At 36.8% G+C, this 25,145-nt stretch overlaps 1 protein-coding gene and 1 long non-coding RNA gene across 3 annotated transcripts; both read right to left on the bottom strand.

The window, feature by feature from the left end:
• Positions 1 to 797: 797 nt before the first annotated feature.
• Positions 798 to 1,501, bottom strand: LOC107132260 (dynein light chain 2, cytoplasmic-like). Its single transcript, XM_015475463.3, has one exon. The coding sequence runs from the start codon at positions 1,387 to 1,389 to the stop codon at positions 1,027 to 1,029; it is 363 nt and encodes a 120-aa protein (XP_015330949.2). The 5' UTR covers positions 1,390 to 1,501; the 3' UTR covers positions 798 to 1,026.
• Positions 1,502 to 2,663: 1,162 nt separating this feature from the next.
• LOC132342963 (uncharacterized) lies at positions 2,664 to 21,693 on the bottom strand. Of its 2 annotated transcripts, none has more exons than XR_009491563.1 (4): positions 21,562 to 21,693; positions 18,657 to 18,751; positions 3,188 to 3,316; positions 2,664 to 2,800 (listed from the first exon to the last, which is right to left on the bottom strand). It is a non-coding gene; the product is annotated as an uncharacterized lncRNA (long non-coding RNA). The 2 variants fall into 2 exon arrangements; XR_009491564.1 differs by having other exon boundaries at positions 3,168 to 3,316.
• Between the last annotated feature and the right edge of the window lie 3,452 nt (positions 21,694 to 25,145).

Genomic DNA, 25,145 nt, shown 5'->3' on the forward strand with positions numbered 1-25,145 from the left:
CCTCCAAGCTCCTCTGTCCATGGGATTTCCCAGCAAGAAGACAAGAGTTGGCTGCCATTTCCTTCTCCAGGGAATCCTCCCGACCCAGGGAATCCTCCCGACCCAGGGATCAAACCCTCATCTCCTGCATTGCAGGCGGATTCTTTACCACTGAGACACCAGGGAAGCCCTTAAATAGTTTATTGTCAAGGAAAACATTCTTTAAAAAAAAAAAAAAATTCCTGAAAACTTTACTAAAATCACATGGAGGGCCGCTGTTCAAGAGCTTTTTCCTTTAAGACCACCTTTAACCTTTAGAGTATATTTTGGCCAAGGCAGGGGAGGGGAAATGTCTAGAGCCCAACAAATGTCTCACTAGCCCAACTTTCTCTCCAGCTTATTTACATTTTGCAGCCATAGAAAGCTTAAAGGAGTTCTACTACACATTCATCATCTCTGAGGCCTAAGGCCCAGAACACTCTATAGCAGTTATCCCAAAGAAGCACTTAAGTAATGTGTTTATCAGATTAGGAGTAAGAGTTAATCCAGTAGTTTCTCTGCCATGCATTTCTCAAGACACACTTCTGAGTAGTATTCTTCCATGCACAACAGGAACAGGATGGGCAAGAATGAAACTCAAATGTGTTGAACAGGCTAGTCTGTTACATCCCACAGAAACTTCAAGGAATCACCCCCACCAACCTACCCAAGATCAAATAATAGGCCATCTTCAACTTTATATTATTTGAACAAATGGTTATTAACACACACTTCTCCAACAGATTTATTTCTTTAAAGGAATGGATTTTGAAGAGAAAAAACATGAGGCAGGGAGGTGTGGAATAGAAAATAAATACAAATGTAAGCTGTTTTGCTAATTGCTTTATAACCACAAACTAGTACAGAGAATGCCCTCTACAAAACACAAGACAGGTTCAAAGGTGGAGGTGTTCCCTTAGGCAAGGCTGAAGGCTTCAGTCCCTGGTATTTGGAATTTAGGCTGCAGTCCTTGTTTTTGGATGGATCACTGGGTGTGTGGCAGTGCTTTTAACCAGATTTGAACAGGAGAATGGCCACTTGGCCCAAGAAGATAAAGTGTTTGGTTTCACGTGTCACGTAACTACCGAAGTTCCTCCCCACGATGCAGCGCCAGGTGGGGTTGTACTTCTTGTTGAACTCCTTGATACAGGCCGCAATGTCCTTCTCTATATTATATCTCTCCAATGCCTGAGTAGCACGCTCCACCAAGTCCTGTTGCATCTCCTTAGACATATCGGCGTTCTTGATCTCAGCCTTTCGGTCACCTATGGTTACCAAGGAGCAGGGGCTGGCCGATTGCAACAGTCTCCTGGGGGAGGGGCTGGCGAGGCTCACACCAGAGAGGGGGTCACAACGGAAGCCTTGGCGCATCTTATTGTCAAGGAAAACATTCTTAATATCTCCTGTCTCTTAGCTCATTATTATTAGCTCACTTCCACCCGAGAATGGTGTCAAAGTATCAGAGAGCAGAGTATATCTTACAGAACCTTACAGAACAGTATCCGAGAGCAACAGTCAAAGTCTAGAGGTGTGATGCCATCTCATGTCGCAGGCTAGGTCTCTTGTTCACTTGATTACAGATTACCCTGCTGGAACTCTTAGATAATGAGTAAGGCCTGTGTAGCTCAAGATTTTATCTCTCCAGTGCCATCACAGTGAGCCTTGTGGTAGGCTCCTTGGTTCTCAAATTTGCATCCTTGCCAAGTGGGACTGAAGATGACTTGAAGAGTTAAAACCTCAGGGTCATTAATTTTACTATCTTATTCTGTACTCCTCACTGATAAAAACTAGTGTGGTTTCTTTTCATGATCCCTACAGGATCATGTAGGATCTGAGTAGGCTCTGAAGTCCTCCTATGCTTCAGTTGTCTGACACACCTTCCCATTTTGGCCATTTCTATGCTTTTAGTGAACCTGGATTTCAAATCTGTTGTCTCACATAACAGTCTTATTTTTTGCATGTCTTTTAATACCTTCTATGACAAATCCTAATTCTTTTTAAAAAATTTATTTACTTTTGGCTGTGCTGGGTCTTCGTTGTTGTGTGGCTCTTCTCTAGTTGTGGCGAACTGAGGGCTACTACCTAGTTTGTGGTGCACCAGCTTCTCATTGTGGCAACTTCTTCTCTTGTGGAGCACAGGCTTTAGAATGCAGAGGATTCAGTAGTTATGACACATGGGCTCAGTAGTTATGGCTTCCAGGGTCTAGAGTACAGGCTCAATAGTTGTGGCACATGAACTTGTCTCACAGCATGTAGGATCTTCCCAGACCAAGAATCAAACCCATGTCTCCTGCATTAGCAGGTGGATTCTTTACCACTGAACCACCGGAGAAGCCCCGGCAAATCCTAATTCTTACCACATTTCTCACTCCTTACCTTTTGGCAAGCAAAGTGGAGGTCTCATACTCAGAAAAGCAAAAGAGAAAGCACATCAATAATTTTCAGAATATTAGCCCAATTATTATATCAATACCTTATCAGTGACAAGATAAATGAAAATAAAAATTGCCAAATCACTGGTCTTTGTTTGCATGATATTATCAGCAAACTGGGACTAGGAAATTGAAAGATATTTTAATAAATTGTGGGTCACATGTAAGTTAATAAAATTAGGAATCTGTTGTTTCCAGAAATACACATATAAAAACAATTCTGTAACTACTTTTATTTTTGGCTCAAGGGCAATTTTAGTGACTTCAGCTGATCTCCCAGCATCCAAGGCTTTGGGAGAACAGAACTCCACAGAGGTAGTGCTTCTTGAAAACGATGTGGATAGACAGATCTAAGTGGGAAAAAGAACTCATTTAGCTGTCCCTAAAGGACCTGTATGTATTTATTGATTCATACAATAAAAACATAAATGTCCTCCTAAGCAATCAACTGAGGCTCCTTGCCTGGGCACTGTAACCACTCAAGTTATATTATTACCGTGTACTTTTCCAGTAGTTAAGAACAATGCTCCTCTATGATATAATTATATCATTATATCTAAGGATATAATGATCCTTAGACTTTTTGCAAGCCCCGTGGATTGTAGCCTTCCAGGCCCCTCTGTCCATGGAATTCTCCTGGCAAAGATACTGGAGTGGCTTGCCATTTCCTTCTCCAGGGGATATTCCCAAACCAAGGATCGAAACAGGCTCTCTTACACTGCAGTCAGACTCTTTACCATTTGAGCCACCAGGGAAGCCCCATGCACTCTCTTGACCCTGTTTTCAACTTTCGGATGATATGTTCCTGTTTTCCTTTCCAAGTTCATTCGGATGTTCAGTTTAACCTGTCTTTCTTCTATAAAATTCTGGTGAGAGAAAGAGACACACAGTGAGTGTAACAATCCCCAACCCTCCCCCTCTTTTCCCCAGTACCCCCAATGCCCCCCGACCTGTCCATTCTCTTGAGGAGAGTGTAGAATCTCCATGCTCCTGGGGATGGTCTGCTTTGAGCCTGAACTAGACGGAATTAGGTTTGCATTCAGACTCTTCCAAACTCTAACTTTCTATCTGATTTGTCCCCAGCCCAGGGAAGCCTCCATTGTCTTATGAAGGAAGCTATATCACCTCTCTCTCAACCTCCACTCACTTGAACCCTTGATTCTTCCAGACTCATCCTTAGACTCACATCTCTTTCAGTTTTGGCTATTTCACTCCCCAATTCTCCTCTCCCTTTCCTTTCCTTTCTGCCTAATCTCCCTTCAAAAGAAGGAAGAAGCAATAAAAAGTTTGCCTTAACTTCATTTATGCACTCCTAGCACTTTCTCCCTTAACTAACGCATCTTGCCTCTGGGCCAAAATACCTAAAATACCCTCACAGCGAAATCCAAAAGAAATATCAATGAAAAGGTTGGGCTAAGTGATCTCTAAGGACACTTCTAGAGAAGAGTTCTATGACTTCATATGAGGTCAACAACATACAGAAAAATCCAAGCTAGTTCTCAAAAAAATTCTGTAAGTTTTGAGAATCTATTATTTGTGAAGTGATGAGTGAGAGAACTCAAATAAATAAATAAAGGATACATTCCCTAGTCTCCACAACTTCAATATTCAATATAGATGACCTACATGCAAGAAAAGTTAAATACTACTTGAGGAATCCATTCATTTAGTCATTCATTTATTCATGTTTTCTGGGGCTTTACTTAAGATAATGAAGTTCACAATTGCAAGGATCCACAATAGGGAGTGCAAAGGACACTTTGGTTCATGTAGGAAGAGTACCCAACCAACTCCCAGGTGGGAAAAAGGAATTGTCTTCTTGGAAAAAGTGTCCTTGCTGAAATTTGAAGACTCTGGGCATAACTCTGTGCGTGTGTGTGTGTGTGTGTGTGTGTGTGTGTACATGTATGCACTAGCATGCAGTTGAGCCATGATTAAATTGAATCAGAGCAGAACAATGATATGAGCAAGGAGAATCACACTTGTAAAGGTCCAGAAGTTAGAGTAAGAACACCTTCTTTTCAGAAAACTAATAATAGTTCAGTCTGTCTGGCTGGGGAACATTGGAATAGCAGTATAAAACCTTATAGTCACTTACAAGTCAGAAGCTAGCATGGAAAATACCAAGTGAAATGGCCAATGGTGTGAGGTAAATAAAATGTTATAACTTCAGAGGTTGATTACCATGTGTTACTTGGAAAGAGCTGCATCAACACATGTGGGGAGGTACCAATGATAAGAGATTTCTAGTAGATTTAATGGTGTGATCAAAGGCAATCAGAGAATGCATGAATTTTTCAGTGAACTGTAGGCAGGCCTCTTTGACTAAAGTCAGGGTATGAATAGAAATTCACTGGTCAAAATTTGACATCTCAAAATATACCTCCCTCTTATTGCTGAATAAAAAAAGAAGAATTTCAGTAGCTCCAAAAAGTCCCCCACTTGTGTGCGGGGAAGAATGGGAAATTGCACTAACTTAGAAAATGAGAGTGAACTGAATTCGACTCAGCACAAAACTGTGGCCACCGTATGCCCAGCTGCAGCCCACACTAGTAGTACCCTGGTTATAGCCTGTAGTACAAACTTTAACACTATTAAAACAGGTTTCCTTTGGACTTGAGAGTACCAAATTCTGCCAGCTGCTTATTTCTCAACAGCTAATCACACCATCAACCCTTCACACAGAATCTCTACCTCTTCAGTGCAGAAGTGGAGTCCCCAGGGCTGGGCTATTCCTTTTTGTTCCCTGTGTGAAGATGTGGTCAATAAACAGAAGTCACATTCTGTCTTTGAAATATGGTTCTTTTTGTGAACACCCAAGTCAAGCCAACCCCCTATGCTAACTTGATTTGGGATCTAACATAGCAGAAGGAACCTAAGAAATATAAGTATGGAATATTTGTTAGGTTTAGAAACAGCTAAAGAAGTCAGATTTTATAAATTAAGAAACCTTGTAAGGCAGCACAGTCTATATTTTCAGAACTTTGTAATTATATTCATATTATCAAGCTGGCTGAATTTGTTAGACTGGAAGGAGATCAGTGTTTTTGTGTGTGTGTGTGAAGTCTAGTATTTTAAAACTTTATTTTTTTTATTCGAAGATATGTGAAATATAAAATATTAACCATTATAAGTTTGGGAAATTATTTGAATAAACTACAGTGTATTTAGAATTTTCATTCAACTTCAGTATATAATTAAGGGCGTTGAAATATTGTTAATAACGATAATATCACACACCATATATTATTTTTCATTAATGTCTATTTGACGCAAATTAAAAACTAGGTATAATTCAAGGCTTTTCCTCTTATTCCAAACTTGTTTTCACTCAAACTTTAGCAGCTATGCAGTCAACTTCCTTCCTGATAATATACAAACCATTTTTTTAAATTAATTTTTATTGGAGTATAGTTGTTTTACAATGTTACTAGTTTTACTGTATAGGAAAATGAATCAGCCATACATATACATGTGTCTCCTCCCTCTTAGACTCCCTTCCCATTCAAGTAACCACAGTACACTAACTAGAGTTCACTGTGTTAAACAGTATGCTCTTGTTAGTTATTTATTTTACACATAATATCAATAGTGTATCTGTGTCAGTCCCAATCTCCCAATTCCTCCCACTCCTCTTCCCCACTTGGTATCTGTATATTTGTTCTCTTCATCTCCATTTCTGCTTTGCAAATAAGATCATGTATACTATTTTTCTATTAATTTTCAAAAATGTTTATTTTCCCAGTTGTAAAATAAATGTGTTATAGGCAAATAAAAACATGAAGGAAACATAATTTGTAATCTCATCACCCACAAATAATTACTGTTTATAGTCATTATTGTTTGTTAGTTTCACTTTTAGTCTTATATCTAATATGTATATGTTTGTATTTAAAATTTGAGGTCATTATATATTCATGTTTTAACAACGTTTTGTATTAGTGTTTGAACATTATTTTGTATTTATTAGTGTTTGAACATTATTTGTTTGAACAAAATTGAAAACTATCAATTTTAGTAGTATCAGGCTATCAGTTTTTTCCATTAAAATTAATATTTACTAGATATATTTATTCACATCTATTGTTTAAGGTTCTGATTATTTTAGTAAGATAGATATCTAGGTGAATTACTGAATCAAAATATATGAACCTTAAAGGTTATCTTAACAGAGTGAAGTAAGCCAGAAAGAAAAGCACCAATACAGTATACTAACGCATATATATGGAATTTAGAAAGATGGTAACAATAACCCTGTATACGAGACAGCAAAAGAGACACTGATGTATAGATCAGTCTTTTGGACTCTGTGGGAGAGGGAGAGGGTGGGATGATTTGGGAGAATGGCATTGAAACATGTATAATATCATGTATGAAACGAGTCACCAGTCCAGGTTCGATGCATGATACTGGATGCTTGGGGCTGGTGCACTGGGACGACCCAGAGGGATGGTACGGGGAGGGAGGAGGGAGGAGGGTTCAGGATGGGGAACACATGTATACCTGTGGCAGATTCTTTTTGATATATGGCAAAACCAATACAATATTGTAAAGTTAAATAAAATAAAAAAAAAAAAAAAACAATTTATTCTCAGGTGTATGAGCCTGCAATCCTCAATAGCACTGTGTATTTATTTTGGTTATAATGATGGTCAGAAAATGATCATCTGCTCAAATTTACATTGATATGATAATAGTGAGGTGGAACATTTTTCATACTTAAAAGTCGTTTGTATTGCTTCTATTAACTGTTCATATCATTTAGTATATCTGTCTCTTGGATGAACTGAATGGAATTTAGAATTTAAAACACTGAGCTGAAAAAATAATTTAAAAAATGATAACAGTAAATGCCACCTTTTAATTAAATGAATACTTAAAAATTAATCAAGTTTTAATTTGCTCTCAGTTAACTCAATGAGGATTTTAATTAACACAACAGTTTTTAACTAGTTTGGTCTTTTTTTTTTTTTTTTTTTTAAGCTTGGCTTTTACTTTTGAAATCCTAAACTGCATTTCTCACTGAAGATTTGTACATTGTTAGAGCTTTCTTTCACTTCACGCCCTTTGTTCCAGACTACCTCGCCCATGCCATACACTCAAGCCTATTACCTCGGAGCAGCAAAAAAAGATCTGAAAAAAAAATATTCATGAGTCAGAGGGAAAAAAAAATCTTTAAAAATAGATTTTAAAGGTAGTGAGAGGGATTTATTTATACGGAAAGGGACCCTCTACTGTGTAGTCAGCCATTGCTAATAAAATCTTTCCAGAACAGAATATTAATCTTTTTAGCACAACTGAAATAAAGAAAAACTACCATGCAAGCAATTTGGTAAAAAGGTGTTTACTGTGCCCACCTAATATACTAACAGAGCAATACAAAAAGTTTTGGTAAGTTGAAGTAAATCTTGAGTCATTATCCTAAATCCTAGGTGTGTGTAAGCTGTAAGTGGAACCCTAGATTTCTGTGGAATTTTTCTCACTGACTTTGTTAAGGGTCTGTTTTAATAATGAGGAAAGCAAATTATCCAGGTAAGAGGAATGGTGCAAGCTTACAAGGGAAAAAGGTCAAAGCTGAAAACTGAGACTTGACAACCAGAATGTCTGTAGACATTTAGAATATTATCCATTAGAGAAATGATGTGGGGTTCAAATGAAAGCAGGATTTTAGTGCTCACATCTGTCACCTTCTAGGCACCTAGAAATCACAACAAGGAAATTCTTTCAAAACAGTGAGGGTTTTGCATTTTCCTAGGGATCTGAAGAATAAAAATGCATTCTGTATTCCTTTCCCATAGATTTTTAGTTGTTACTTTTTTGGCATCTTTTTACTGCTGCTGCTGCTAAGTCACTTCAGTCGTGTCTGACTCTGTGTGACCCCAGAGATGGCAGCCCACCAGGCTCCCCCGTCCCTGGGATTCTCCAGGCAAGAACACTGGAGTGGGTTGCCATTTCCTTCTCCAATGCATGAAAGTGAAAAGTGAAAGGGAAGTCGCTCAGTCGTGTCCAACTCTTAGCAACCCCATGGACTGTAGCCTTCCAGGCTCCTCGATCCGTGGGATTTTTCAGGCATGAGTACTGGAGTGGGGTGCCATTGCCTTCTCCAATTATAAGTTTGATAGCTGCTAAAACAAGAATCCTAATCAGATTTAACAAACCCTCTCTGAAATGATTTATCTTGTCATAGCTATAGAGCAGACTAAATTGAAAAGCAAAATTAATCTGCTTCTATAAAGGTGAACTCTAGCCTATCATGTAGTCCGTGACAGTAATTAATGCTGCTTTAGCTTTCTTTCTGAGCTCAGCCCAAGAAACTAGTAATAATTTAGGTATGTGAATGTGTTGAGTTTCATTCATTTCAACCACACAGGATGAGGAGAGATTGGCATGTTTACACACTTTCAACTTCTCCCAAGAAAATGAAGCTTCTGGTAGGCATTTCCTCTTTGCAATTCTCATTTCAGTTTCATGTAAAATTAGATACTTTTCTATTTCCTGATAGGAAAAAAAGAATTAATCAGGAACCTCTATGGCAGCTTATAAAAACGTTGATAATAAATTGATGATATTTTAGGACTAACGTGAAAAAAATACTACATATTTGAGGTTGTTTTCCCTTATGTACTACTATTTTTTAAGATAGATAGGTAAAAACAATATTTTTAGCTGTTCATCAACACTCAGTTATGTTATACTGATCCTGAAACCCAGCTCTTAGTATAAAAAAATAGGGAGAGGGACTCCTTTCCTGCTTGACAGGTCAAGTTGATGTGATTTTCCTTTTTGCTGAAGCAACAATATCTCAAGTAATAGCTTGAAAAAAAGAGAGGATGCTATGAAGAATTTAGAGAAAGTAAAATTAAAAATTCATTAAGATTTGAGGTGAGGCAAAGGTGAAGAAGAGGAATGCTCCCAGAGTAACTGCCCTGCTTCTGTTTTAGACACTGGACAGCTAAAGGCACCTTTTGTAAGAATAGGAAGTACAGTAAGAGGAAGAAATTAGACACGAGAACGAATAGTGCAGCTTTGGATATATTGTTTAGAAAGCGTGTGTGGAAGAGGTAGTCTGTTATTCATGTGGGTGTCTGAGAGAGGTCTGGGTGACGAAATAGATCTGGGAAAGCTCAACACCTAAAAGGTCGTGAATCCATAGGATTGAGTGGGGACAGTACAGCAGAAAGGCCATGGTTTACAAATCAGTGCTTATTATCTCAATGAAAAATATATTTTTTAAAAATTTTGGGGCCAATGAACAATCCATTATTGAACCCAAAAGTGGGTTTTATAGAATGTCCATATCTTCTTTTTACTATCTTTCTTGTTCATCAATCATGAACAACATAAATTTATTAAATTCTTAAAGAGAGAAGGAGGCCAACAGGCATAATGTGGGAAAATATGTGCCTTCTTCTTGAATCAAATTTGAAAAAAAATGCCTAGTGTAAAACACAACTCTCTCTGGCTAAGTGTGTAAATTCTCATGTATGAATGTGTTTGCCATTCCTCCATTTTCATGTCAATGAAAGAAGAATCAAAAACTCATTGAAATCTTATTTTAAGGTATATATATTTAACTGTTGGTATTATCCTACTATCTATGAGAAATATAAGCAGCACTGCATGTTTGTGTTATATATATTTTTAAACAATACTAAAATTATTAAGGAATGATAAGTTCGTTTATCAACCCTGGCACTAAATTTTTAAATTCTAGCTGAAGACTAGACTAAAGGCACGGTTTAACCATAAAACACATAAAGAATAGGAAAAAAAGTAATCTGGAATAGAGATATTTTCTGAAAGCTCATAGCTTGTTTCTTAAATGGAAGTGTGTGAAAAAATATCTAGAACCTCTATAAATTCTGTTATTTTTCTTGAGGAGAATAAAAATAATATTCCTCAACCACTTCTGACACCTTTCATTAAATATTTAAAAATATATAATAAAAAGACATTCTTGGGCAGATGAATAATAAAAGTATGATATTTATATGGAAACAAAAGTCAGTCTTCCAGAAATACAACAAATCTGAGAACAAAATGAAAATTTGGGTGCATTGTCAGTGCTTCCATAGAGTATAGATTTTTTTGAAAACAATAAAGAGTAAAATAACCATGTTCTATTTTATTGTCATATTTTATCTTTTTGGAATCTATTTAAACTCTTTCTACTTGTAGGGTTTTAGCTCTCACTTGAGACACTCCTGTTGCAAGTTTCTTTCTGAGCCATATAATTTCTAATCAAATTATTGAACCTTGTTCACCCATTTGGAAGTAGAGAATAAAAGAAAATGAAATTGCATTTTTTTTTTTTTCAGAATATTGTAATAGATTCTTCCATGGGTTTCCTGCCGCACTGTCACGTCAGTCCCCTCGTCTGCAACGACCTTCATGTCCTGGTGGACACTTTCAGTTCTAGTTCCTTTCCTATTCAGATCCAGGAGCACTTAATTTTTCCATGTCTGGCTTATAATATTTGGAATATAGATTTCTTTACATTTACAACAGAAGTTTTCTCACTTCTTTTTCCTAAATTCTGCATTAATCTTCTTGTCGGTGAACATAAATTCATAAAATACTTCAAACTGTTCATTCTTGATAAAAGTTAAAGAGATCATGTCAAGGTTATTATGGAAAATAACATGCGATCTATTGTTTAACACATGTAAGGGAGAATACATACACCCAAACGTTTGCAATATTTCATTTAACTTGATAAAATAAAGTTCAAAGCTTTACATTGATTAGCTATGACTGAGTGCATCCTTCATTGTACAGATAATTACATGAACTACTAACCTTCAAAGAAGACAAGTTAGAATAAACTTTGTCACTGATGGGCCAAATAAAAAGTTAAAAGAGATTAATTGTATGGTTTGTTAGAGAATGTGACATTTAAGTATAAATTGAAAAATGAATGGCAAGATCATTAAAGGTCACTTGTGCCCTTACTTAGATGTTTAGCCTGAAAAATGTTAAAAACACCAAAAAAAAAAAAAAAGTATTTTTAATTGGGAAGTCAGAAAGAGGAAATGTACTCAAATGAGTGCTGATGAAATAAATTAGAGTTGAATGCCAAGAACCCAGGAGGGTGGACACACAGGCTCATCTTAAATGAAAGGCTCTCTGGTCAGCTGATATCGTTTGTCCTTATATCTGTACACCACTGGCCACCAGGTCACAAATTTTCACTTGATCTTACTGAAAACACATACTCTTCTTCAACCAGCTGGTGGAGCAGAACTCCAACAAAGTAATATTCTCTCAAGCCTTTTGATATGAATAATATGAGTTACATTTTCTTTCTTTTTTTTTTTCTTTTGGATATGTTCTCATTCAATCTTAGAGCAAAAAGGAACTTTAAAAACCATCTAGTTCAGACACAATAGCATCCATAGTATCATTTCCTTCTTTTTGTCCTCTCACGGGAGAGGTCACTGCTTCCTGTAACATTCTTTCCCATGAAACAGAATCCAATTCACAATTTGCAGCGGAGCACTTAAGGGCAGCCACTTTCTATCAATTGGTACTCCAGGTAAAAACCACCTGCTGTACCTAATCTAGTCCAAATTTCCATTTTACAGTGAAAGAAACAGAAATCCAAAACTCATTTGCAACTGGGTTGGAGAGTCAATCTATAATTTTGAAAGCAAATTGCTCTAAATAGGAAGTAAAACTTTAATCACCTTTGCTCAAATTCCTGAGTGAAACCATATGAGTAGAATTGTTTGATACAGAGTTAGCAATTTGAAAGACTCCTTTTATCATTTTACTGTACACAATAGAGCATTTAGGAGATTGTGACTGAAACTGATTCTTCTCATGTGGGCAAAATAAAGTTTTCCTAAATACTGGGCAACATGCTGCTTGTCTTGCAAATCAAGAGAACAGTAAATTTGGCAGAGGCAAAAATTTTCCACCCTCAAATTACCTGGTTTGTCCATGAAATAATATCCAAGTAGGGTACAATGGTTTATAAAGTGCTCTGAAGGAAAATGCACCCCTCCCCCCACCAAGGGTAATCACATTCCTATATCATTTTGGTCTCATTTAACTTAGAGAGACTTGTAGTTTTCTTCCTCTGAGGCTTATGACGGAAAATAAAGCAATCATGGGAATTTAAGAATAACACAGTGTAGAACCATCGCCCCTAAGCCCTTAACAAGTGATATTCTGCAGAGAGCAGTCCTGGATGCATTTAACATCTCTACATGTGATTGATTATGAGCTGGAGAGAGTAGTCATTAAATCTGCCAAGTACATCACATCATCAGGATGGGTGAGCACCTTGAAAGACAGGATTAGAATTAAAAATGACCTTGACAGTTTGAAAAATGATTACAAGCAAATGAAATTGAGTTCCCTAAAATCAACGGTGCAGCAACATACTTACAACACCCCAGACTGCACAAATCAAGTTTGAAGTGGATAGTTGAGCAGATGGTGGTTGTTACCTAGTGAGTTGTAAACTGTACTTTGGTTGACTTTGTTCTGCTGACCAAAAAGCACATGTACAATCAAATATTCGATGAAGTCTAGTATATGGTTTTATTCATGAACTAATGCAGATTAATCATTAAGCAGAGAGTGAAGAAGAACTAAGGAACCTCTTGATGAAAGTGAAACAGGAGAGTGAAAAAGCTGACCTAAAACTCAATATTCAAAAAATGAAGATCATGGCATCTGGTCCCATCACTTCATGGCAAATAAATAGGGAAAAAGTGGAAACAGTGACAGATTTTATCTTCTTGGGCTCAAAAATCACTGTGGACAGTGACTGTAGCCATGAAATTAAAAGATGCTCCTTGGAAGGAAAGCTATGACAAACCTAGACAGCGTATTAAAAAGCAGAAATATCACTTTGTCAACAAAGGTCCGTATAGTCAAAGTCATGTGACTTTTTTCCAGTAGTCATGTATGGATGTGAGAATTGGACCATAAAGAGAGCTGAGCACTGAAGAACTGATGCTTCTGAACTGTGGTGTTGGAGAAGACTCTTTGAGAGTCCCCTGGACTACAGGATCAAATCAGTCAATCCTAAAGGAAATCAGTCCTGAATATTCATTGGAAGGAATGACGCTGAAGCTGAAACTCCAATACTTTGGCCTCCTGATGCAAAGAACTGACTCACTGGAAAAGGCCCTGATGCTGGTAGAGATTGAAGAAGGAGGAGAAGGGGATGACAAAGAATGAGATGGTTGGATGGCATCACCGACTCAATGGACATGAGTTTGAGAAACATCTGGGAGTTGGTGAGGGACAGGGAAGCCTGGCGTGCTGCAGTCCATGGGGTCGCAAAGAGTCAGACATGACTAAGCAACTGAACTGAACTGAACATCAGTAGGTTTTTCCAGTAGTCATGTATGGATGTGAGGGTTGGAGTATAAAGAAGACTGAGTGCCAAAGAACTGATGTTTTCAAATTGCGGTGCTAGAGAAAACTCTTGAGAGTCCCTTGACTGCAAGGAGATAAAATCAGTCAACCCTAAAGGAAATTAGGGTTGACTGAATATTCATTCAGTCATTGAATATTCATTGGAAGGACTGATGTTAAAGCTGAATATTCATTTGAAGGACTGATGTTAAAGCTGAATATTCATTGGAAGGACTGATGTTAAAAGTTGAATATTCATTGGAAGGACTGATGTTAAAGCTCTGACACTTTGGCTACCTAATGTAAAGAGCCAACTCATTGGAAAAGACCCTATTGCTGGGTAAAATTGAGGACAGGAGGAGAAGCGGGTAACAGAGGATGAGATGCTTGGATGACATCAGCGACTCAATGGACCTGAGTTTGAGCAAACTCCAGAACAGTGAAAGAGAAGCCTGGGGCACTGTAGTCCATGGAGTGCAAATAGTCAAACATGACTTAGCAACTGAACAACAACATTCCCAATGTAATTTATGAGGTATATAAACCCTAGAAACCCTGGAAAAAAATCAGAGGCCTAGGACGAAAATAATTGCAAGGAACATAGAAAAAGTAAGGAAATGTTAACAAAAAGAATTTGGAAATATTGTGAGTGGAAAGCTGTCCAAAGAGATGTGAGAAAATATGTTAAATAAGATTGTAAAGGATTTAGGCCATAAATAAAACGCTCTTGCATGCTATAAACTCTGACTTGATTTTGAAATGTTCTTTCCTAGAGATGATATCAATACAGACTATTAATTTACAGCTTTGCCTGAATTCAACAGTGCAAAAAAAACATAGGATTCTGTGATCTCGAAAGGGTGTAATATTTATGTGGATTTTTACTTTCTCTCTCTGAAGAAATGCTAATTTGTAAGAATAGTTTGAGTTGCATAACTTTCATAATTAGTGATTACAGAATTATTACTCCAGCTATTGAAAAATTATAAAATTCTTTCACAACTTTCATAAAGTTTTTTACTCTTATTTTTTACTCTTATTTGATGTAGAACATCACAAAGAATATGTGACATTCCTTAGCAATGCTGATACCCCATCGTATCTCTGGTATGTACTGTAAGAAAAACTGGTGTAGAATCTTCTATATTATCTGCAAAACTTTAAACCTAAAAAAAGACTTTTAACCTAACCCCGTCAATCACTTCACTTGGCAAATATAATATAGTGACACTTTTAATAATGGTAAATACATGAAGTGATAGCCATACAATTCTCTTCTGTGTGCAGTGACATTTTTTAATTGGCCAAATAACTCAGTAGAGGAATGTTTAAGTTTGTTTAAATGTAAATAAAATATATAGCTGTATTTTTTTAATATCATGATTTTTAAATACTGTATTTCTTAAATATCTGCTCCTGCTGTTTAGTTGCTAAGTCTTGTCTGACACTTTGCAACCCCATGGACTGTAGCTTTCCAGGTCCTGTGTGCAGTTTCCCAGGCAAGAATACTGAAGTGGATTGCTGTTTCCTTTTCCAGGGGATCTTCCAAACCCAGGGATGGAACCTGAGTCTCCTGCTTGGCAGGTGGATTCTTTACTACTGAGCCACCTGGGAAGCTTTCTAAAATACCTATAGGGATTTTTATTTTTTATTTTTTTGCCACAAATACACTGGATTCTAGCAGTTCAAAAGACTATTTATGTATTTGAATATCTGTAGATTGTATTTGCATTTAAATCCTTCAGGTGATTCTTTGTATAATTATAGGGATTTTCCTCACTGTGTCCTTAACTTGCTGTAAAATGTCACTTTTTTGCAAGATTTCATCTCTTTTGTTGCATCCTTAGCTTATAAACAAAGAAAAGCTCTATGGTAACTTCCACATTAACTTCATAGAAGGAATCACCCAAATTCCTGTTTAGCACACAGCTGGATTCTGAATAATTTAACTTGTGTATACAGTGTTGGTTTCAGTAGCTTCCTTACCATGGGAGAAATATTGATATCTGCAGCACTGGCTGTTTCCTTGACATGAGAGTAAGAAGAAAGAAGGAGTAAGAGAACAATGAATACGGGTACAGGGTGGACAAAGAGGCAGGGGATTGCTTGGAAATACTAGGATTTAGGGGTCAAAATGATCTCTGGGAAATAGTACCTGAAAAGAATTCTAACTTAGATTTCATCACAATTTACATATCCAATTCAAGGAATATTTGACAGTATCCTATTTCCAATAATAAGAAAAAATAGATTTCCTAAAATGTTAATTTGGTTGGGCTACATTCTCATTCCCTTGCCCTCATCTCAGTGTTCACCCTCAGTAAGAAACCTTGCTCGGGCTGAGAAGGAATGGAATATGAGAGAGAGAGATTGACAAAGATTGAACATGTCTGAAGCAACTGCACGAAGCCAGTAGTTCCAAGAGGACTATTCACTGCTTATTAGATAACATCTCTGTGAGTTAAACTATAATCTTCTTCTGAAAGACAGTGATAGGGTTGTGCCCACTCCTTCCTCCAATTCTCAAGGCCTTCACAGATTACAAGTCCAATTTGGAATACAATAAAGTAGATGAATGCTATACAACCAGAGAAAACTGCAGCAGATTGAGAGAAAATCAGGTTCCAAAAGGTCATGGAAGACAGAAATTCCTGCTCAGTGTGACTCTACTAAGGCCATAGTCCTTTCCTCATTCTTCATACGTAGGGTTAGCCAATCAAGTGCAAGACAGGAAACTTAACACTAGACAGTTACACAATAATTGAATGAACGTGCACAATATCTGAGTTTGTCCTTGGGTATTTTGAGGTATATTGAGTCAATAAACATATACATTGGTATGTATTGAAGTTAATTTGATTCAACTATCTCTCCTTAGTTATGAGATTGAATCTTTGAGAAACAAACAAACAAAAGCAGGCTTATTTTCATTTAGGAATGAGAACTCTGCAAACTGAAAAACATCAAATAGGAATATGGCCCTATTGTTGTGATTAGTTATCAGGACTGAAGATTTGCCCAGAAATCAGGAAAAAAGGTGGAAAATCATATTATCACAGATGAGAAGTGACAATTCTTATACCTGCCCAACCAACTCAAACTTAAACAAAGAACAGTATTAAAGATGATATTTCAGAATTACATAGGATGCCTTTTCTGGAAACAAAAAATTGCTACCAGTGTTAAATTGGGCCACATTTTTTCTAAGTTTTCAGGTTTTACTAGGCTAGACTAAGGTTGACTACATTACTGTAGGCATTTAGAAATGTTCAATGCATTGGAGAAGGAAATGGCAACCCACTCCAGTACCTGGAGAATCCCAGGGACGGGGGAGCCTGGTGGGCTGCCGTCTGTGGGGTTGCACAGAGTCGGACACGACTGAAGCGACACAGCAGCAGCAGCAGCAACATCCCTACTCTCTCCGCCATACAGAATACCTGTCAATTCTGTCTGCCTATATTATTATCTCTATTATACTAAGAAGAAAAGCAAAGTTATTTGGTTATATCAAAACAAATTTTTAAATATAATTCCCATTACTTATGCCAAAGGTCAGAAAATCAAGGTCCTTGGGCCAAATTCAGTCTGCAGCCATTGTTTTATATGGCCCTAGAAATATGAATGATTTTTACATTTTCAAGGGATTATTTTTTTAAAACATTATGCAGTGACAGATTTTATGTCATCCACAAAAACTAAAATATTTGCTCTGCAGCCTTTTACCTGGCTATTAATAATATAGTGCCTTTAAAATCAACTTAAGTGGTTGACTATTAGTAAATTCAATGATTTGAATAAAAATGGAATGTTTAAACCTAGAAAATAGAAATGGAATACAGATACTCATTTAATGTACAAAATGCTATATAATATGCTTCGGATGTAATTATGATTTGATCATTCAATATGACATAATGAATTCATTAATGTAATGTCAAAAACACATCAGTATTTGAATATCCAGAAGAAAAAAGCTTTTCTGTTTGTAAATTTGTCTGGCTCAACAAAAGAAAAAAATTTATAAGACAAACTTTTGCCAGTAAAGTCAAGAAATAGAAGCCACAAAATAAAATACATGTATGTGTGTAAATATATGTGAATATCATCATAATTACAGATATACAAATAAAGTAGTATTACATTGTCCAATAAATAAATAAAGGTCACTGCAGGGAAAGATTGTAAGCATTAGCTGCAGTCAATTTTTGCAGCTTTCATCTGTAAAAATTCATCTGTTGAGCCAGATCTTGATACTTTTTCTTGCTGTTAAATATCTAAGCTTGCCCCTTGTCCCTAGCTAAGAATCCAGTTTTTCCAAAACACATTAGATTTTTGTGGAAAGACCAGTCACAGAGAAAACCTGATAAAATGAGAATGCTCACTGTTTTTCCATTTTCCCCGACACTTGCCAGGGGACTATATTTACTAGGCTGGACTCTCCAGTACTTAATGATGTCCTCCCTGCCTCTGATGGCTTTCACCTCTTTCCTTGCCAATGTACTTACAAACGCATCAGCCTCCTTGCCTCAATATAACTCTGGTGCTGATTGCAGATTGTGGGTGAAACCTCTGTCTATCAGGAGACTAGGAATAGATCAGGACACTCAGCACAACTCTGAATTAAGTAACCTTTCAGCTGTGAGAGACTTGAATCACCCCACCAACTTCACACACTATTCTTAACTGTTTCTTTGTCAGTATTTTTGTTAAAGGGAAAAAGATTAGGATGCTTCCTCCCTTTCTCTGTCTCTGTCTCTCTGTCAATCTAGTAGAAAGAAAAATAGAACATGGACTATAAAGTCCATAGATTCTGCATGAGATGTTCCCTATTACCTCAACATTCACAAATCTTCATCCAGTTTCTCAGAAAGTGTATTAACTGTTGTATGTAACCAGCTGCCTTAGAACACTGAACCGAGGAGTGTAATCTATGAAAGGAAGAGAAAACAGTGCTAACAGGAATAACAGGTGTGTTGATTCTTATTTGAGGAAAAAGAAATTGTTAACAGTGAGGGTTTAGATTTCAAAAATGAAAATAAAAAGTCTCTACTTCTGATAAGAAAAAGCAAAGTCCCAACCATAATTTAAGTGTCAAAGATGGAAAAATAGTCTATAGACTTTATGTAACAAATACCTACAGTTACCTATTTTTAACATAGACAAACTATGAGACCTAAGTTCCTTGATGACATATTGAGAGTTAGTTGTCCAGCCAATTTTGAGAGCTAACCTATGACTTATTTAATTGGTTAGCTCTTCACAACTGTGAAGACTGGCTATTTCTTTTCATACCATATGTGGTTTCTATCTTGCTTTTTATATCTCCCACAAAATATCTGTAGTTGTTTAATTCTGGAGAAAAATCACTTTTGTAAAGGTGGGATTCTGAAATAAGCAGAATGACTAGAGGTTATATATGTTTTAAAATAAATAATTATCGAGCTCTTGTTATATACTTATAATATGGCTGGACACAGATATATAGACTGCAGAGACATATGTGAAAGAGTTCCCTTGCCCTGGGGTAATTACATTCCAGTGTGAGATACAGACAATAAATAATACTAAAAGAAATACATAATTTCAGATAATGTGAGATGGATAATAAATTGAATGATATACAAAGAAAATAAGCATTGGGGGAGGTGCTTTGGTTGTTCAAGAAGATTGTCCTGAGAAGGTGAAAGTCTTAACAGAGCGTTGAAGGTAGAGATGGAACTAGCTATTGAAGAGCTGAGGAAATGTATTTGAAGGAGAGGGACCAGCAAATATCCATGGGTGGAAATTGAGGTTGGACATGTTCCAGGAACAGAAAATTGATTGTGCTTGAAATAGTGAGTAGGGATGAACATAATTAAGATGAGGACAGATGGTAGACAAGGGCCAGATCCTGGTCCTTTGGGGCTGGGATTAGGAGTTTGAATTTTATTCTTGGTTTATTGAGAAACCATTGGAGTGCTTTAAAGACATACTTTAACTTAAATATTTTAAAAATTATTCCGGCAAAGGTTCTAGAAAAGTAGGTCAGATGAAGGAAGAGTAGAAATGAGGCTATACAGTCATCTAGGCTACATAGGTAGTCACTAGAGTGATGATAGTTGAAATGGAGATTGATAAGTGGATTTAGCATGTATTTTGGAAATATAACCTAAAGACTTGCAGCTGATAGATTGAACAGAGACCTTTGTGCTGGTAATTTGGATGACAGGAAAAGAATGGACTCCAGTGTTTGCCATGAGCATGAGGAAGGCTAGAGAACATAGCCTTGCACTTCTGTCCCTTTGCTATTTTCCTGGACCTAAGTCCCCTTCTTTGTCATCTTCCAATCCACTTCCAATTAGGCATTGATTCATTTAGATCCACATAACCCTAGTCTCTTTCCTATGTTAGAGCTAACGTAAATCTCAAAGTCTTCTTCTGATTTTGTTTCCCATTGCGGTTTTTACAATATTTGCACTCTTTCCTCACCCCAGCTGTTGCATTTACCAGAATTTCAGGAGGTGCAGCTCTCCTCCCGCACAGATGCATCAGAATAAATGCCTAGCACAGGATGTCTTCTTTCCTGCCAGGCTGTGGTTGGGAACTTTCAAAGTTGCTTTGATTTTCCTGGGACAGACTATCTTCAGGTGTACTTCTACACCTATAAAATACTCTAAAAGTCCATTTTCTCCAATTGCATTGGTGTTCTATACTTGAATGTCTCCTTTCCCTCCTATGCTCTCCTATTCCATCCAGACTACATATTTAGTGCCCATCTTGGATTTTATCATTTAACTAACATCTTTTGCATTGAATAGCTAGTCTAGCTTTTCATATTACATGTGTGTTTTCTTTTTTATTTTGCATTTTTCCTTTATTCATTCCTCAATGCATCAGTTCTTATCTGCACATACAAATACTTTAACAACAACATACTGCATGTTTAATGGATTATGAGTGTCCATGAATGTACCACAGTAAATAATAGAGTTAAGAGCAGTAATGGCAATTTATAAATCATCTTTGTAGTTATCTTTTCTATCAAAATCCATTCAAGTATGAAATCTGAAAGTAGTTTCTTCTCATGTTAAATCCATGTTTGTTTGATTTTTTGCAATTGAAGGATAATTGCTTTACTGGTCAGAATGGCCATCATTTAAAAAAACCTACAAACAATAAATGCTGGAGAGGATGTGGAGAAAAGGTAACTTTCTTGTACTGTTGGTGGGAATGTAAATTGGTACAGCCACTATGGAGAAAATATATGAAGATTCCTTTAAAAAACTAGGAATAGAACTAGTTTCAAAACCATCAAATCCATGGTTTTGAAACTTACTTTATCATTGGAATTGTTTCTCAGACAGAATCCTGTGTAGGGCCCCAACTCCCAATATGAGAAGGAAACAAGAGGAGAGCTGCTCTGAGGGAAGAGGAAGATGAGCCATGCTCTCAGTCTCCTCTGTGTGCCCTGTGATTATGCTTGAGACATTTATACACAGGAAAATTCACACACAACAAAATGCAGTTTGATACCTCAGTGCTAAAAGAAAATTACTCTAGATCTATTTCTTTAAAATGTCAAATTTGGAAACTTCCCTACGTGTTATATTTGTGTGAGTAAAATTCAGTAATCCTGATGATGCATATCACACAAGCACACACACACATACACACACACGCTCCCCTCTGAATCCTAAGATCATGCTGTTAATACTAAGAAGAAGATTACATTCTCTCAGTAAACATCTAAAAGACCCACCTTCTTCAGAAGTGGAGTTTTGTTCTATAAATAATGAGGCCATCCTTCTGAACTATCCCCAGGTTCTCCTGATTCATGTAGTGTAGGGTCTCCATTGAGGGTTGTTTAGCCTAGAAAGTTCTAGGGCACTATGGCAACTTTGCCACTCTCCACCTAGAATGCTGCTAGTTGTTATGTCTACATCAGCCTGGTGAGGTAAACAGGAATGAAATCTTTAGTACAGGGTCAAATGTGAAGAACTTTGCTCATATTTATGGAGAAAGATCAACTCTCCATATTATCTACTCATGAAAATGTGACTGGGGTGAGGCAGGGTGTCAAAAAAACCACATGACGTATCATCTGGTTAGGCAAGCTTTACTTCTTGACTTTATCAGTGCAGGTTTGGGATTATACCTGCCACTGATCACATGGAGGGAGAGGCAAGAGGACAAACAGGTTAACTGACAATTCATCATCATTCTTGGCCAACTGAATCTAGAATGTTCCAAATAAATCATGAATTAAGACAATCAACTTTGACTTCAACAAGAAGTTCATAATTTTATTACACAATCGCAATTTGACAGACACCTAACTTTTGTATTAGGAGAGGTGTATGGAAAAGACCATAGAGATAGTAACATACTAATCATAGTAGCATATTAATTATTCAGTTAATGTAACAAATTCATAAATATTTAGATCTCCTTTACATTATATATGATAATGAAACCACCAGGATCTATATCGAACAAATAACTTACTGGGTAAAGTTATCAAGAAAATAGATTATCTTTGGTTTCAGGAAGATGACTATGTTTAGATTTGTGCTGGTTCTCAATTATTTCCTAACTTTTCCTCCAAGTATCATAATTGGGTAATATTCAGAAGTGAGAAGGTGAGGAACTGAGTTGCATTAACCAGTGCTTCTTTTCATGTGATACCTTTGGGACAGTGCTGTCCTTGTCTACACTCCATGGTCTTTTACCAGCTCATTCCAAGCAAGAGCAGTAGGAGGAAGAACGGATGGTCGGCCAGTGGCATCTGTGTTGCTGTTCGATATTATGACTGGCTCCCTTGTCCTGGCAGCAAGTACAGATGTAAAGATGCTTCCTGGAAAATGTTCTTTCGGTTTAGTCAGCAGAACTTCTGTGTATCTCTGCTGTGCTGCCCTGTATTGTTATGTACACTGACCCATCATGTGTTCTTAGGGTATAAAAAAAACAAAGACATAGCTAAATAAATTTGGCATCTTATGGATACAAAGGCAAGGCAAATGAAAGGTAATATATACTGTGGAAAGAAGCAAGTATTTGAACAGTCCAAAGTTATTACCAGTCTGCTGCTACTGCTAAGTCACTTCAGTCGTGTCCGACTCTGTGCAACCCCATAGACGGCAGCCAACCAGGCTCCCCCGTCCCTGGGATTCTCCAGGCAAGAACACTGGAGTGGGTTGCCATTTCTTTCTCCAATGCATGAAAGTGGAAAGTGAAAGTGAAGTCGCTCAGTCATGTCCGACTCTTCATGACCCCATGGACTGCAGCCTACCAGGCCCCTCCGTCCATGGGATTTTCCAGGCAAGAGTACTAGAGTGGTGTGCCATTGCCTTCTCCTATTACTAGTCACTACAGTGCAAAAAGAGAGATACTTTTTGCTATTTATCAGCACACATGCTAATGTCTTCTCTGAACAAAGTTAGAAAAAGGAAACTGTATAAACCAAAATAGAATCATAAGAACACAGACAGTATATAGATGACACAGCAAATATGTGATAACTAAAAATAAAAGTTTCTGCTGCTTCTGCTACTTTAAATTTTTTAAATATCTAAATGCTATAAAGACAAAGGCTCCACAATAAAGTTGATTCTGTATTTATTCTGGCACCACAAGCTTGTGATAGATGAGAGAAGTTATTGTGAGTGCATGTCATACAGAATGCAGGAGGTGAACACACATTTTAAACAAAAATGTATTACAATGTATTCTAAAAGTTCTTCTTGGGTCTAAAATCTCAATGACAGTTTCCCAGAAAAGAGTCTGTACTTTAAGATATCTTCCAACTGAAAAACAAATGTAGTCGAAATGTTTGATGAAGCTTATACAAGTTTTCCTAATGGTACTGGCAGATCACTCATAAATATGAAGTAAATAGCATAATAAAGAAGCAGAAAATTAAATACATAAATTACAAGCGAAAAAAACTACAACCACACAATGACAGGATTCATGTACATGAATTCATTTAACACCAACCAAAAGCTTTGCTTACAAGTAACATTTAAGCAGTAAAATTTGAGATGAAAGGACATAAAGTTATTCTTTTCATGGGGAAGAAAAATGTCTGTTTAATGTATAAATCAAGTTTTAAATTGGACATGCAGTCTTGGCTAAATATCCTCATCATAATGAAGGGAATAGGTTCAAATAGGTATAGTATAGATGACTTGGCAAATAAAGTTGATACAAATGTTTATTATTTTCATCTTAAAATTTTAATGTGATTTTATGACATGGTGAAAATTATTTGTACTAAGAAATCCATATCATTCTATTTCTAATTTCAAATTAACTTGCAACTCATATTGATTGCAAAGCCCAACTTTCTGTCTTTAGGAGGGAAATGAAAACAGAAGATATCATTATCAATATATCTGTTATTTGCTTCATCAATTATTTAAGCATTTCAAACCATATCTAATGTAGTAACTTAAAAGAAAAATCATTTATTTGCTCATAATTCTTCAATTTGAGCTCAGCTCACATGGGCAGTTTTTTAGTTGGACTTGTCTGGCATTCTTCACAGGGCTGCAGTCATCAGGTAGATTGACTGGTGGTGGCATGCCTAACGTGGCTTTAGATCTGAGGCCTCTGCTGAGATGGCTAATGGCTGAGGGGGCAGGGTCTCTCTTTCCATCTGGTTCCTCTTCCACACTCCTGCAGAGCATGGTACTCTCAGAGTTCCAAAAGGATAAAACAGAAGATATAGGGCCTTTTGACATCTCATCTCAAATTGCACAGAGTCACCTGCAGCGCACTCTTGGTGATCAAAGCAAGTTGCAGGGCCAGCCCAGATTCAAGGGTTCGGGGAGGGGGTGAGATAGGAAAGAGACTCCACCCTTTGGTGAGCAGAACATCACTTTGAAATAAGGACAGGAGGAATTTAGGGTCATATTTTATACTCTATCACAATCATCAAATTTAAAAAAGGAATAGTACTTGGGTATATTAATAGTAACCCAAACATGAATACATAGGAAGAAAATCCTGCAAGTTTGAATTTTTGCTTAAATAAAATAATTTTATTGTGTAAAAGTTTATTTCATGTTCTGATAAACTGTTATAAATATTCTGATTTCTGGAAAAACCTTTCTATGGTGTTATGAACTCCAACACCTGTTACATTATGCAATACATACAATTCCTTCTGTTTAAAGACATCTAGATAAGATTTGCCAACATGATCAATTCCAACACAATTCTAACCTGCTTAATATTAATCTAACAGTGTTCCTGAAAATCCTTGCTCTAAGTTTGGATCAATAACATTCGGCACCGAAAATTGTACATTATTTAGTCTTTTATCCAGTTCTTTTTTTGTAA

This window comes from Bos taurus, chromosome 2 (genome assembly GCF_002263795.3).
Source record: "Bos taurus isolate L1 Dominette 01449 registration number 42190680 breed Hereford chromosome 2, ARS-UCD2.0, whole genome shotgun sequence".
In the NCBI taxonomy this organism is placed as follows: domain Eukaryota; kingdom Metazoa; phylum Chordata; class Mammalia; order Artiodactyla; family Bovidae; genus Bos; species Bos taurus.

Coding starts and splice junctions, on each gene's coding strand:
- LOC107132260 (XM_015475463.3), bottom strand. CDS start 1,389: ATGCGCCAAGGCTTCCGTTGTGACCCCCTCTCTGGTGTGAGCCTCGCC.